General features: G+C 39.4%; 1 protein-coding gene across 1 annotated transcript in view; it reads right to left on the bottom strand.

Moving 5' to 3' along the window:
• LOC149075309 (short-chain specific acyl-CoA dehydrogenase, mitochondrial-like) overlaps positions 1–10078 on the bottom strand; it is a 40988-nt gene extending 30910 nt beyond the window's left edge. The window contains exons 1-2 of the mRNA XM_089242658.1: positions 9899–10078; positions 5002–5162 (exon numbers count right to left, since the gene is read on the bottom strand). Of these exons, the coding sequence (XP_089098784.1) occupies positions 5002–5162; positions 9899–9947 (210 nt within the window). The 5' untranslated portion in view covers positions 9948–10078. The remainder of the gene's footprint in view (positions 1–5001; positions 5163–9898) is intronic.
• Between the last annotated feature and the right edge of the window lie 6745 nt (positions 10079–16823).

The following is a 16823-nucleotide window of genomic DNA, read 5'->3' as shown; positions in this document are numbered from 1 at the left end:
CAAAATGAAACCTGTACACATGGGGCCCCGACTGTGAAGCTTGTCGGTCATCCCCCGGTGCGGATGCCATGAAAAATTTTCATTTGTATTCGTTTTACCAACGAATAACATCCAGGACCACCCACGCAACTACAAATGGGTCCCAATATGTGCTAGAGTTAAATGAATGCTTGACCCAAAATCGTAACCGACTTCCGTAACACAACAACGTAACAGATTTCCGTCACTCAAAAACTTTACCCACTTCCGTCACTTGGTTGTTTAGCAACAGGCCCTTTTCGAGTTTGTGATTTTATATTATAGAGTAGATAAAAATTTACTTTTTATACGGACGCCCTGTTTTCAGAACCCAAAGTAGTTGCTGCCGTGTCTTCCCTGGAACCAACAAAGAAAATTACCATGTTTCTAAGTGCAATATTAGCTGAGATATTTCAATTCAGAAAACGGAGAAAAGTTGGGAAAGAACAGCATAAATGAATACGCATTTTGCGTTAGTTTAATGGTGTTTTTCTTCAACTTTTTGTCATTTTTCGAATTGGAACGTCTCAGTGAATATTGCGCTTAGAAATTAGAATTGTTTTGTTGGCCTCAGGAGAGACAGGAAAACAATTTTCCAATTTGGTTTATGAGGACAGGGTGTCCGTATGAAAAGTTAAACTTTATATTTCAATAACTGTATTTAACTCTTTGCAGCATGAATCGTGTATCTAATAATTAGCACGTTAATTGAATAATTTTTTCTAATGGGAAAGTATGCCCCTAGAATCGGCGATTCGTCAGTAAAATGCGACAGGGGGATTTAGTAATCACCCTATATATGCATTACGTTTGACAAAAACTATCAGCTTAAATTTTAATTCAATAAAAAAGAAATACTTTTTTGCAGGTTTATACAGTATGAAAGTGGAACGTGTGGTACGTGTATTGTAGTGTTCTGTGTAGATATGGTTCACAAGGCACTCTATGAATGGGGTAAGTATGTGATGTGTATTTCCCGGGACATTCTCGTATTTTCCTGAGATTTTGGCCGTCCCACGTATTTTCAACGAAGAATATTTGAATTTTTATTCTTCACTGAATTTAAAGACGAAAATTATTTTCCCAACTTATAAATTATATTATGATAATTGAGGAGCATATTTTCAAAAGAGAACATTTCCACTTTTTTTCACGAAATGCACTTTTTAACGGTTTATGAATCTTTCGGATAAGCTCTGCCGGATTATGCAAACGGGATTATTCAAACGGGAATATTTTTAGCAGAAATCACAATGTAAAGTTAGTCGTTTCTATCAAAAAGGGAAACACATCCACCTTTTCTCATACACTTCGGTATTTTTCATCTCTCGATCAGTGGCGGATTACCGCACAGGCGCATGAGGCGCGCGCCTGGGGCCTCGGCAGAGCGGGGGGCCTCCAAATAGTTGTGTGCTTCATCCTACATATGAATTTACATGCGCATCAACAAATCTCTTGAACTAAGTACAGTATCTGCTCTACCTTTTTTTTTTTTTAACCGCAATTTTTTTTTTTTAATGTATACTGTACCTATAAGAGTTATGGAAGAAAAACGGGAACTGAAAGAAAAGAACAATTTACAAGACGCAGCTCTCAAGGGCCAGTTCTTCCCCGACAAAGAAAGAAGAGACATTGTAAAGCGATCATTCAGGGAGGGTCATTTTCAAACAGTATTTCCCTAAGGGCACAAGCAGGAGGAGGGGTGAGAACAGCAGGTCCTAATGTCTGTCCGAAATGAAAATTGGAGTGAAGGCATAAACAGATGTCTCATTCCACAATATTCAATGCTTTTATAGGCGCCAATAATACGACAGCTTTGGTGTAAGCTTTTGTATACAGTATAATGGATGACAAGATGGCTATCGGCAAGCAGAGACATCCACAGGAAGAGACACTCGTACTAATTAAAATGAATGTAGTAGAGCTCTTATTGTGATTTTGTCTCCCACTTGTTTGAATGAAATACTATAAGCTGGTTCAAACAACATATACATTTGCAATCTATGACTGGAATCATACGACCATATGACAAAAAAAAAAGTGGGGTTTGAAATGAATGCTGAATGACATGCATTCTGAATCACGTGATTTTTCTGTTTCTCTTTTAACACTCCCTCCCCGGCTGAAAAAAATCAAGGGGGTTTCTTTTCCTTCTTTCTAAAAAAAAAAAGAGCTACATTTTTGGATTGATCAAGGAGGCTTGGGTAGACAACATCTTTGTGTCAGACCGAAAAGTGTTTATTGTTAATGTAATTGTAATGTGTGTTATTGTAATGAAAAAAAATTTCATGCCGATCCTCAAGATTTCCTTTAGGATTTAGATGGCAGAATCTCCAAAAATAACGGTAAGCAAAACTAAAAATATAAAAATTATCTGATAAATTTTTATTTGAGCATTTCAATTCAACTACAGTAGTCTCTGGAGAATTCGGTCGTGCTCTAATCCAGCACGTCCAGTAGTCCAGGATATTTAGGTGGTGTGGTGTCACTTTTCTCCTGATGCCCTAACCCCTTAACACGTTCTAATATTTCTTAATTGCTGATCAAGTCCTGACTATGTCTTTGCACGAAATTTCATATATTATTTCAATGGGTTTCTTCAAAGTTAATCCAGCAATTTCGGTAAAATCTGGCACACCGTGGTCTAATACGTACCGGATTAGCGAGAGGCTACTGCAGTGGTCTTCAACCTTTGAGGCATAGCAGGCCATATTGAAACATTTTATAAAGTACGCGGGCCACAATGTTATACTGTGGCATTTTTCGTTATTAAACGAAACGGGGGGGGGGGCATAATATAGAAGATTTTTATTCACTCTGAATACAAATAATACAAAGGCAAAGGCCACAACAGGCAGAGTGCCCAACGAGGTGGCTGAAAGAGAAAATAATAATAATTAATATAATAATAGTAAAAATAAAATAGAATAAACAAATAAAAAATAATAATTTCTAAAAAATTTTTTTTAAATAATTTCTTTCATTGACAATAATTTTAATTCATTATGAAATAATTTCTTTCATTAAATTTTATTCATTCTGACCTAATTTCTTCCATTAAAAATATAATTCTTATATTTACTCTGATATAATTTCTTCCCTCTATTGAAGAAATGTTTTTCTATTAAATATTATCAGTATCTTTATATCAAATCAAATATATTATATTTGAGATATTATCAAATCTTTATTAATCAGTAATATTAAATTACTAAAACTATGACGGATCTCCATTTTTGCCGTGTGGCTGGCTGAAGGCACCAGGACGGACATCTTAGATTACTAAAAATATGATGCAGAATTTTACTGTGATTTTTTTTTTTTTTTTAATGGGAGTGTGATTATTTTTGATCTAGTACCAGAGAATATCATTATATTTCCTTATCTTATTTTTGTGTTTATGGTTTTGGTGATGCAAAAATAAAAAAAAAGTTATGATTTTCATAATACTGTTCATTTTAGTGAACCATCTCGTTCTTATTAGGGCCAAAAGGGTGCAGTGGTGGATAAACGCAAATTTGTGGGTGGGGGCGGTGGTTGTGACAATGTGTTCAATTTTTCAGGACGGTTCTGATTTTTTTTGAAAAAAATTCTGAATTTTCCCCCTTTTTTAAGCAAATTTATTTTCTTGGTTTGTTATTCAGTCAAAAACGTAGAAAATATTTTTTTTTTTCCATTTAATTTTTCTGCTCTCGGGGGGGGGGGGGGGGGGGTGACAGCCCCTACCTTTAATCCGCCCCTGATAGGGGGGGCCTCCAGATCAGGTTGCGCCTGGGGCCTCCCAAAATCATGATCCGCCACTGCTCTCGATTACGGCTATCCATGGGACCGAAAAATTTTGTCCGCCAACGTTAATGGACCGTGAAATACATTGAGTTCCGCCGATGTAATGCAAAGTTGTGTCCACCAGTGGAGACGTCTGCTAAAGGCAGTGTCCGTTATGGAAGGTTCTACTGTAGAATGATCGTGTTTCTTTTATGACGAGAGGGCAATATTGATACCTTCCCGGGCTAGTTAATCTGGAATCAACAGGTGACATAGAAATTTCCTATTTTCCAGACTTGACCAGCTCAAATTTTAATCAAAAGATAACATTTCTACTAATTTCTGTTCAAAACGGAACATTTCCAAAATTCAAATGCAGATAACTCCCTCGAATGTTGATCAAGAAACATAGTATTTAAATATTGCTCTACTATCCCTATATGGTACCTGTTGGGCTATTTTCTACTTTTATAAAGCTATTTTTTAATTCAACTGCAAATTTAGCAAAAGTTGAAATATTCCCTTTTGAAAATAAGTTACTCAATTATGACTTCAAATATGAATAGTCATCCAACATATTTACTATTTTTTTCGTAAAATTCATCAAAATCCAGAATGATTCGCAGTAGTGCTTCATTTTCCACCCGCGATTTTAGCAACACTTGGCAACTTTGTTTACTTTCAGCACCATTATTTGCGGCAGCTGACGCGATTTCCCATATTTTTTTCGAGGAAGTATGGCCCCGGCCTAATTTTACTCAGTAACGTGTCAAGAATGCAACATGTGTTGCAGCATTTTGTATCATTTCGCACAGACCAGATGACTTTTCTTTTCGAGTTCAGCTCGGCTTAGTATCCAGAAAAGGTATATTTCCTTAGCTACAAGTCATTTGAAAAATTTTTGTAATTGAAATTATGTTAAAGTCAACGAGATATCTGCTGTGCAAACAATTTCGGGTAACCAGTATGGACACAAAAAGCTTGGTCGAGAGTAATTTATGTTTATCATTACAGAGGAATGCAATACAGTGTTGTCAATGTCTTGACAAGATGTAATTTTTTTTCTTCAGAAATTCATTTCGAGATAATATATCTTTGGTGCACATCGCGAGCTTGCTATAAATTTACCATGTACAAAAACATAAAAGCAAAATAAGTTCTAGTTTTAGTTTTGGCTAGTAAATGTTGACTCAACTGGAAAAAAACCGTTTAATTCACCTGTTCAGCTGGAAATAGGTGTTCCTTGTCTATTTTCCCAGCAATGGGCTGTAATTCTCTCTCTGCAAATTCTCTACATGTATTTTGCAACATGGAATGTGCTTCAGGCAATGATGTCATCAATTTCCGACCGGCAGATACACATTTCTCGGGGACGTTTCCTTGAAGAAATTAAGAACTATAATTGCATGAAATGAATAGGATATCTAGATAATATTACGAGGTGAATTTGGGCAAAAAAAAAGTGTCGTTCTTTTCCCCGGGAATCAAACCCATGACCTCTTGCGTACCGGGCAAGCGCACTGACCATTATACCACATAGAGAAGATCCACTTTCACTTTCCCTTAAAACACGCACAGTAGCCTGATCTGCTGAGTACAGATATTGCCGCCTCTCTGAACTTCAGCTAATGGCACGCAGGTGACGGCTATGAATGAATGAACGCCAGAACTTTGCCACTGGACTTATCCCGTTGCTGAGATCTCTTCCAGCCCAGCTAAGTCTGGATCACTTTATTTTGTGTCGAAAAAAAAAAGCATACAAACTTTTACAACATATTTTCCCCGGACAATTGGGTACTGTCGCGATTAACAAATTTTGTGGTGATTACAGACGAGATGGGATTAGGAGTTGGAGAAGTTTCGGGGTTTAGTTAAGATGGATGTACACATATTAGGATGGAGGTAAAATAAGTTTAAAATCAATCGAGGCCCCCCCCCCATGCCATCTCATCTGTCATCTTACACTTGCCATATTATATACACAGGATGCAAAAAGAAATGAGAATCTTATTTTTAAATATAAAATATCCATCGGAGCGAGTCATCTCGCTTAACACCTTATTGGTGAGCAAATGGGTTTGATAACTTGCAGACTAGAAGCCAGCATCAGCTTTATTGGGTTGAGTTCACTCGCTCCGGTGGATTTAATGAAAATATACAAAATAGAAGTACTATGTGGGGGGGGGGGGGGATATATACAATTAGGGAGATCACGCAGGTGACGGCAGTACGAATGTTATGATCGAAGTCATAACATATACTTAATGTAAATTATATTATTGTTTTAATGACTATATATTGTATATAAAGTGTAGGTGTTTTTCTTTTTTTTTCTCGGCTGGTGAAGGGGAATTTTCTCACGGATCGTGGGAACGGAAGTTTGACCACATGGCCCCCTCGGACATTCCTTAGATGGACGAGGTCCACTTTCACTTGGGAAGGGGTCGGGTGGTCTAGGTTCCTGGAAACTATCCGTGACGTCATCCAGCACGCTGATTGGCTCAAAGTCTCACTCCAGGAGCACTATCTTGGTAAGTTTCGCTTCTCTTGGGGCGATCCTTGTTGAGTATTTGGAAGTGTTAAGATGTAGTAAATTAATACTTGAGCACGACTTCGATTTCCTTGCTTGTGGTCTGTGTGAATAGCAATGAAGTATTGAGAGGCACGCCGAAAAAATGGGTATCGTTGCAAGCTAATTTTATTCATATCATATTTTTTTTGTGATTATGTAACCAAGGAGTCATGTAATTCTTTTTTTTTCCTCACATCGCAAATGTCCTATGCATGAAGTAAATGCCGCTGTGGTGGTCGAGTGGTTATAGTGACGGACTCGCGACGGCTGAAGTTGGTTTTCTGTGGTTCCCAACTTCAAGGCGCAAATGCGAGCCGATCTCCCCGTTAAAAAGTCTCGCCACAGAGAGCAACGGTCCTACAACGATAAATCATTCAATCACTCACAACACTTCACTCATAGTTAGAAAAACTGGTGGCAGATGGCAGCACTACACATAAGAAGCATTACAGAGAAACAAAAAAACTGCACGTCAGGTTTCACTACACGTACACGCACATTCCCGAATGTACCGATTCATTGGGGGTTCCGCGGGGGGGGGGGAAGGGTGTGGGCGGGGTGCATGTGTGGTGTAGCAGTAGTAGGTAGGGCCTCCAAAATATGGCTCGGGGATCCATGATGTTCTTAAGTCAGCCACCTCGTTGGGCAATTTGTCTGTTGTGGCGTTGCATTTGTATTTGTATTTGTAAAACTTTAAAAATTCTAATCGACTCGAATCCTTTCTTGAAGCTTTGTTTAAGTCTTTTGATATTTTTAGTAACGAGTGAATATAACACGAATGATGATTGATGATTTTTTCTCGGCCAAGATATATGAAATCAATAAGCTATCTGGGTATTATGCCGAAATGAACTTGGGAAATAAGTGCGCTTGCTCGGAAAGCAAATGGTCCTGGGATCGATTCCCGGTGGACAGAACGACACTTTTTTCCCAAGTGTCGTTGAACATGAATGCGCAAAGTGTGAACATCAATTTTATAAGTTTCTTCAAACGGAATTTAATGCAAAACTGAGATAAGGTGGTTTTACAGTTTTAAATTATTTTTCTCCCCCATTATTTCAACATACATATTTTCATACTTAAATGTTTTGAATTAGCATTTTAAATCGATTTCATACAGTATTATATCGTACATGTAAGGACCGACTTTTTGACTTGAGAAGTTCAGCCTAGACCAAAAAAAAAGCATGAATAAGTTGAACATGTTTGATTAATAAGTGAATTTACAAAGTCCCGAAAGAGAATTTCTCCAGGAAAAGGCCTGTCGTCACCACGAGTTCACTTTCTTCGCAACGTTTCTCCAACGCTAGGGGGGTTTCATCATCAGGATCGGATTCAATTTGCATTACCAGATGCTGAATTAGCCGCTGTGGTGGTCAAGTGGTCATAGTGACATTGCGAGGACCCCTTCATTCGAATGCCACAGTGTTGGTCGGCTGAAGTTGGTTTTCCGTGGTTCCCTACTTCAAGGCAAGAATGCAAGCCGATCTCCCGTTAAAAGGTCTCGGCTCGGGGAGCACCAGGCCTACACGAATTATTTAGTCGTTACACTTCATTCACAGTCTTGAAAATTTTATGGCAGCACTATAACAAGCATTACACACAGAAACAAAATTCACATTTAGGTTCACAACACATACAATCACATTTTACAGCATGAGCCCTCGTCTTCTTTGACCACCTGTTTATATCTCTTCATTGAGACAGAGCGGCGGGCCATGATCTGTTCGGAGTTCAATTGACAATGCAATTGGCCAATTCACGAACTGACCGATTTCGGGGCTTTGGCAGTAACATATACACACAACATGTTCCTGCATGTGCCGGTTCAGGACATGTTCGACACAATTTCCAAAGAGGAATGTTTACGAGATGCATGTACGGTTAAGCATTAGTAGTAGTACGTGGTCGCAGAACCAATTTGGTACCAGAATGGGCCCCAAATCCGTAGCTAGACTGGAGCAACCGGGCACTGCCCCGGGGCCCTCAAAAACTCTACACTTATTTTTCATAGTCAATAACCTTTTCGTAACCCTTTCAAGGGGCCCCAAGAGGAAGTCCGCCTGAGGACCCGAGAAGACACGCTCTACGGCCCAGTCCCAAATAATTTATTGGATTTATTCTCGTTCTGAATTTTTATGCATCTTTGATAACACTTATGTTTACTGTAATTTTATGTATTAACTCTATTTAAGAATATTTTCTTACAAAAATAAGTACAGTGAAACCTGTCATCAACGGAACCTGTATTAAGCGAAGAAATGTCTTTAACAGAAAAAAAACGTGTGTTTCCGTGATTTCAGTTCCAAAAATAGGTACATTAAAAACCTGGATTAAACGGAACCTGTCTAACGCGGAAACGGAAAGGAAAATTTTACCCTTTAAAAACCTGAAAATTTCACACAAACACTTCGACTATTTCGTGACCCAATTGACCAAAGGATCACACAAAATATTAGTTTTTCTATCGAAATTTTTAATGCAACGATTGATTGCCAATGCGAGTCCTACTTCACCCACCGTTAGATCCGAAAAAGTCGTTGCCGTACTTGATGCTGTGGTTTTTTGAAATTCCACATGTACTGAAACAGTTGCTTTCTGAAATTGAAACAAAATTTTTTGGTAAACCAGGCTTTCTTCTACGGGAGAAATCAGTATAATGGTTAGATTTCCAAATGGTATGAAATGACTTACGAAATTGTATGCAGCTGCTTCCCGTGATCGCAAGTGCTGAGCAGGGCCGGAATTAGAGGGAGGCGAAGGAAGGGGAGGGCAATTGCTCGGACTGCAAAATTTAGGAGGTGGCAAATTTTACGTGGGAAAATCATCGAATTTTGCAGTGGTCGGGGCAGTGAAATCATGTTGCCCCTTCCCCACAAAAATCCTTGTTACAGCCCTGGTGCTGAAGATTACAAATATAGACGACAGTGTACAAACTGTGCCCGAGTGGCATGGTGGTAAGATGCTCGTCTTACCATCGTGAAGGTTGTGGTCAGGGTACCGGGTTCGAACCCAAGGGAGGATATAGATAAGATATTTTCCCAAACGAACTCAAGGCGACCACCGATAGACAGCACCTTCACTTCCAACCCATCTCACTAATGGCAGTAAATTGCAATATAGCAATATGGCCAGAGTTGGTGAAGTAGTGTACAAACTGAATCTGACACGACAGATATTGACAATTTCAGGGAAAGTGAAAAATAACGTAAATGTAGTCATTTCAGATGAAGAACCGTGTGGGGTGAAGTTTCATGCAGATGCTGTGAAAACCTAAATATTTAGTAATTATAGAGTAAATAATGCACATTATTTTTTATGTACATAATATTAGTTTATTTTCGAGTGTGATTTATTTTTATTATACTGTACTTCAATTACATACGAGATCGTTACATAAATTCACATATTATGTCAATTGAACCTCTATTAAGTGAAAACCTGTGTTCAACGGAAAAAAATCTCGGTCCCTCTCGATTCCGTTGAAGACAGGTTTTATTGTATTAACAGTTTAAAAATAGACAAGAAAAGCTGCGACGTTACCTCTGATTAGTGGGAAAAGCAGTTTGGCCGAACTGGTGAATGAATTCATTATCAAATACAGCAATTATAGCTCCCACTATGGATTGAGCGAGCAGATTTCCACCAACGCTACAAAAGTCGTTGCAATATTTACCTTGACTTTTGAAGACAAACAGAACGCTATTTCGCAACTCTTTTCTGATGTCGGTATCGCAGTAGCGAAAGGCTGAAGAAAACATTCGAAAGAAAATGGATATTATTATTTACACACACGCTCGCGAGTATATGGGATGGGTAGGGGGGTCTCTTCTTTCTAAACTACAAAAAAAGGTGTGTTAGCACAGTAGAATCTCGTTACAACATACTAATAGGGTTGAAGGTTGTCCGTTATAATGTTTATAACTAATAATTCTTATAGGGGCGTAATGAAAGTACATCAATGAGAAAGTACAGTAATTAGCTATGAAAAGTGTTTATTATGCATCAAACTAGCTGTCACCCGTGGCCTCACTCGCGTGGATTTGGTAACCTGAAAATTGCTTGGTGATGATTCCTTTCAATGACGTTTGAATCCCTCGTGAACCCCCCACCTTGAGGGGGTTGCATTTCCAGAAATCCCGTCTCGGCGAGTCTCTATATTATAAAATATAATACTGACCGAAGCTGACAAAATTTCATATTTATAGCTGCCAGTGGTTTGTTTGGGCTCAGCGATGATTGACCATATAACTTTTGAACCGCCACCCTCACCTTATGACCCCCCCCCCCCAACAGTATGAATTTTGAAAAATCCCTCGTTAGTGCGTTTTTACATAACAAAATAAAACTACTGACCAAATTTCCTATTTATGGTTTCAGCGATTTCGGCTCAGCGGTGATTGTCCCATATAACCTTTGAGGCCCCCCCCCCCCCATGACCACAGGTGTTGAATTTTGGAAAACCCCTTCTCAGTGAGTCATAAAATAAAACTACTGGCCAAATTTCATAAATTTTTAGCTCCAGCGGTTTCTGCTCGGCATGATTTCTCCATATAACCTTTAAGCCCCCCCCCCCCATGACCTTCTTAGGGGTCGAATTTTGGAAAAGCCTTCTTTTAGTGAGTCTTTACATCAGGAAATAAAACTACTGACCAAATGTCATACTTATAGGTTCAGCCGTTACGGCTCGGCGATGATGAATCAGTCAGTCAATGAATTCAATGAATTAGTCAGTCTATCAGTGAATCAGTAAGGACATGTTATTTTACATGTACTGTATAGATAAAAAAACAGCCTCTCCGTCATTGGTTGAATTGAAAAACATACAAGTGTGTATACGTATATACACTGTATTAATCTTAAATTTTCTAGTTGACGAGTGGTATGAGTCATGCAGCACATCCCATATTTACGCAAAAACAACACAACGATCGACGTTTAATCGTTTGCTTGGAAATGCTTTTAAACGAGTTAATACCTTTTAAATACTCAAAACGAGTTTTAAACTCGTTAGAAAAAAATTTCACGATTTTTACAATTATTTTAGCTGCCCGTTATACTGAGGTTCTGCTGTATGTACAGCAGCGGCGTATTTAGGAGTTTAGGAGAGACGCTAGTGGGTGGGGGACTACACTGGGTGCCATCTTCAGAGGAAAATTTCAGTAGGTATTTTCCTCTGAAGACGGCACCCATTGGTGTTGAAATGCATTAGGACTTTTTATTTTCGTGTACCTTATTCGTTGGTGTCTTCTTAATATTCATGGGCAAAGTTGATCACAACGTCTTCTATGTCCGTGTATGTATTGAGAACCTAACGTAAAGTTTGTTTCGGTATAATTCTTGTTATAACACTGGTGTAAGAAATTAAGGGAATTTGCAGACTTGGTCGATTATCTCTAGAACTACTGTGCTGATGAGATTTGATATGTACATACATTGATACAATACAAAACAAATAACCATCCAATAATTGTGTGTAATACACACGCATGATCGTGCGTAACACTCGTAGGGGAGTTGCGAGTTGCAATTGCCCTCCCCAGAGCGTCCCAGACATGCTCTATAGGGTTAAGGTCTGGAGATCTGGCTGGCCAATCCATCCGGCGAATATCCTCACTCTCTAGAAAATCGTCGAGCAGAAGAGCTCTATGTGGCCTCGCGTTATCGTCCATTAAAATGAACTCAGGGCCAACTGCACCACTGAAAAGAGCGAACATAGGGCTCCAAGACCTCATCCCTATACCTCACACCAGTCACAGTGCCTCTTTCAAAGACATGGAGAGGTGTGCGGCCATCCAACATGATGCCTGCCCAGACCATTAAACCTCCTCCGCCATAATGGTCGATTTCGCGGACATTGGAGGGTAGGTAGCGGGTCCCTGGTTCTCTTCATATGAACGTACGGCGAGAATCGGTTCTTAGGCTGAACCGGGGCTGAGTGAAGAGAACGGTCACCCATTGATCCATACTCCAATCTCTATGCTCTCTGCACCATGATAAACGGATTCTTCTGTCCGTAGAAGTGAGCGGGACGCAAACAGCAGGTCTTCTTGCAAACAACCCTCTCTCATGAAGTCTTTTGGAAACAGTCACCCTCGATACACGGGTTCCTGTGGCTGCATGCAAGTCACGAGAGAGCTGAGAAGCTGTAGTACTCCTGTTACGCCTCGCTATAATCGACAAATGGCGATCTTCTCTGGCCGTCGTGGCTCTTGGACGACCTTGCCCAGTCTTTCTCTCGATGGATCCGGTATCCTGGAAGTGTTTCCATAGGTTACACACGACGCTGGGCGTTAAATTGAACTCTCTACAAATCTGGACTTGAGATTGGCCTGCTTCTAGCCTCCCCACAATTCGCCACCTCATTCCATCATCTAAACGTTGGTGGTTACTCATTTTTACTGTTACAATTTGAAATTAACCGATTGCTGCAAAATACCACCAGGAAATTCGCCGAGGTGTGCTAGCGAACGAAATGCGTCTTAACTTACGCGCGCTTATAAAGCCTGTTTCTCTACTGGCTCCGCCTACACACACGTGTACGCTTACGTATTTGACGTACAAGATTTGAATTTTTTGTCTAGAAGCAGTGGTTTTACATTCAATTCCGTTCTTTTCATGAAGTTCGATAAAATATGCAAATTCTCTTAATTTATTTCACCAGTGTAGTTCTGCCATCTATTTTGCAAATTATGGGTGAAGTGTAATCACTGAATATATGTAATGTTATAGGTCTCTGGCGAAACATTTTATGGGGAGATGAGCTCGCATTCGTGCCTCGAATTCGCCGGTGGGGTTTGAACCCGGATTCTAGCGATACTAGTCCGTCTAGGTGGGCAAGTTCGAAGGAGCTGCAAATATGAGAAATGAGTGGTCAAGAAAATCATAGTAGAGTGGGAGAAATGTGGCAAGACCATAAATCGCGTGGCGCGTTCCTTTTTTTTCTTCTTTTTTTTGCGTATGAGTATGTTATGTATAATCTCAAAAATAATACTTGATGATATTTTTCAAGCTTTTGGCTCCATTTGCAGTCATTGGACGGGCAAGGATAGCAAGGTATGTTTTTTATCCAGGTGTTCAAATCGTTTCGAGATTGGGGAAGTAAATGCTGTGGTTTTGATTTTACTTTACCAAACAAGGAGCCCGGTGCGAAAATAAATACGCGACCAGGTCCGTCTCAACAATTTCGGAGCACCAAAAATGTATAGGATTCCTATTGTCTCGATTTTAAATATTTTGTAGGGGAGAAGAACCGCATTTCTCTTTCAGGAAAAAGAATGCCGAGAAATATCCATAAAAAAAAATTTTTAAACACACAATTTTAAACGTAAATTAATCCAGAAATTGAAAAAAAATTCAGCGCTAAAGATAATTTTAAGCGAATGAAAGAAACGATTCCCGAAAATAATGAAAATTTAAGACTTGGGATGTATTAAAAATCATTGAAAGAAATAATTACAGCACCAATGAAAATCCTGAAATAATGAACGAAATAATTCCGGGATCGATGAAAGAAATAACTAACGTAGAAAAGAGTTCAGGATTTTTTTTTTTAGGGAAGAAAATATTCCAGAATCGATGAAAATTTGGAATAAAAGGAAGAAATAATTTCAGAATTGGTTAAAGCCTCCAATAATTTAGTAATTGTAATAATAGTAATAATAATTGTAGTAATTTTAGTAATGAGTGCGGGGCCCCAGAAAGCGCGGCACCCGGTGCAGCCGTATCAATCGCACATTCCTATGAGGAACTCTATCTGGGCCTGCAGAAGTAAAAAAAAATCGCGGCATTGCCGCAAGGTTTTACGTGAATACGTTGCGTTAGCACTTATCATTAATTTATTTGGTGAATGGAAGAAAGATTCGGTGGTCAACTGCATTCACATAACAATGTCTTCACCCACAGGGACAAATCTAACACAAAATATTCAAGATCTATAATATCAAGAACCCGCGAGGACCTGGCGCCGAACTCCACCTGTGCCAATGTGTAGTTGGTTTTCTGCGCTTCCCAACTTCGAGACGAGCCGATCTCTTCCCCGTTAAAATGTCTCGCCTCAGAGAGCAACAGGCCTATACCATAGGCGGAGATAGACTTGGAAGTCTGGGAGGGGGGGTAGGTTTGCACGGTCATTATTGTTGGGGGGAGGGGCATGAAGGCATGATGATGATGATGATGTCAATTCATTTATACGTATATACATTAGATCAGTCGACTCCACCTTTGACGCTGGGGAGGGGGAAGTATTGTTCCCCCCGCCCCCCATCTCTGTCCATGGCCTATACCTGTACAGGTTTCAGCCATTACGCTTCACGCAGTTTAAAATTTATGGTAGGTGGCAGCACTATAACAAGCACATTATACAAGCATTACAAGCATTACTCACTAAAACCAGATGCTTATCAGTTTATTTTTTAAGATAAGAAGGCAGAAGAATCACTAGAATGTGACAGTATGGGCAGTTTTTGCAATAATATATGACAAAGGGATTTTGATTTGTTCGAAGAACCTGGGCTTTTGCTGGTGGAATAGAGTTTCTTATCATTTTCACCCATACTTTATATGTGTACAGGTCAGCACATATCTAAAATGTTCTTTTCTTGTAACTGTGATTACTTCTAGTCAACATACAGAAACAAACTTCACGTTAGGTTCACAACGCATACTCTCAAAACTCCCGGCATGGCCCAGATCTTCTTCGACCACCCGCTAATATCTCTTCATTGAGACAGGGCGGTGGGCCATGATCTGGTTAAGAGGATTATTTTACATCATCATCGTTCACAACAAGAGTACTTCACCTATTTAGAGGATGGTATTGTATAGCGCGGTCAACTTAAGTGATATGGAACAGTGTCACGGGTCGCTTAAGTCATTTTTAAATGGACCGCTGGCTGCTTACGGGATCTGTAAATACTTCGCGGGTCATTCAAGTGATCTGTAAATGTGCCACGGGTCGCTCAAGTGATCTTTAAATGTGCCGTGGGTCACTTAAGTGATCTGTAAATTTTCCGCGGCTCACTTAAGGGATCTGAAACTGGCATTCACAATAAAAGGCTGCAGTGTAGAATAGCCACTGTTTCATCAAACGATACTTTATTTATATGAGCAATGATTTAGTTCATTTTTACAAAAATTATGTTTGAGGTCGCCACATCAGATGACACGAGCTGAACATTGAACATGTATGTTTTTACAAATACAAATGCCCCGAAAAACAAAAGAGACCAACGAGGTGGCTGAAAAGAGATGCCCATAAAAACTTGGCCCATAAAACTAAAAAAATCAATGGCGGCCTATAATTTTCAGTAATAGACTGAAAAAAATGTTGTTATTATTGGAGAATGAAATTTTGAATTTTTTTTCATTTATATCTCGGGTATATTATGAGATCGCATAAAAAAGTTCATGAATTCTTCACCAGGTGGCGTTGAAACTAATATCATCGTATTGCGCGCACCCATGTTACTATACCGTTATGTTAATTCCATGACCGTGAGTGAATTAGATCAAGAGTTATTCAAGTTTACGTAGAATTTCTCATATGCTATAAATTTCTCTTAAATATTTATCTTTTTGCTCCCAGGCATCCCAAAATGATTGCAAGAGGCTGCGCGCATGGTATAACATGGGCCATTTTTAAAGTGTTGATATCTTGTGAACGGATTATGATAGAGCGATGGAACAAAGGTTTAGGTATACTAAATCGGCTACGCACTACAAGATTATTGCACTAAAAACGCCCCCTGGTGCGAAATTATTCAACTTTCTAGGATAAATCTCAACAAACAAACGGAATTTGAACAAAATTAGAGCTTTGTTTTGTGGGGATGGATAAAAAAGAAGATAATGTATGAAGTTTATAGGAATGCATACACTAAATGCAAAAAAAAAAAAAATGACAACTACGAAACCTGAATGTTATTTACGTTGGCATACAAAGGATTTGAAGAAGGTGGTGTGGGGTTCCGTCTTTTTTTTTCCTCCCAAGAAGCGAGGGAAGTGTCTTTTTTAGTTCACTAAAACCCCTCTTAACGGTCATCCCTTTTTTCAAGGCGGGTTCTGGACATTTTTCAAGTGTAAGCGAATATATATATATAATTTCTTTTTAATCAAAAATTGCCCCTTCCCCCCCCCTTCAGTTGGCGCCCTCAAAAATCGGTCCCTTTCAGTTGGCGTTTTCTGCGGCCGCATAGTTCGCAGGTTTCAAGATCCGGTCCTCTTTTTTAGTCCCGCCGGTGTCCACAGAAGAGGGATTTTGTTGTACTGCTACATAACCGCGTATATGTACTCAACCTCTGCGCAATTTTTAATCGATACATGCCGGCATGTGTGATCCTTGCGTATATACAGTATATGTTGTCAGAGTTGTTCTTGTTTCGTGTTTTAGCTGGTGCTGCCGTTCGTTTTTTTACTGCAAAAACACCGAAATCTCTGCTCGCCCCCCTCCCCTGCGTACGCTAGTAGT

This window comes from Pholcus phalangioides, unplaced genomic scaffold (genome assembly GCF_987345545.1).
Source record: "Pholcus phalangioides strain wild (caught in Gottingen) unplaced genomic scaffold, Ppha-v1.0 ptg000015l_1, whole genome shotgun sequence".
NCBI classification, from domain to species: Eukaryota; Metazoa; Arthropoda; class Arachnida; order Araneae; family Pholcidae; genus Pholcus; species Pholcus phalangioides.
This window is presented reverse-complemented; position numbering and strand designations above follow the sequence as displayed.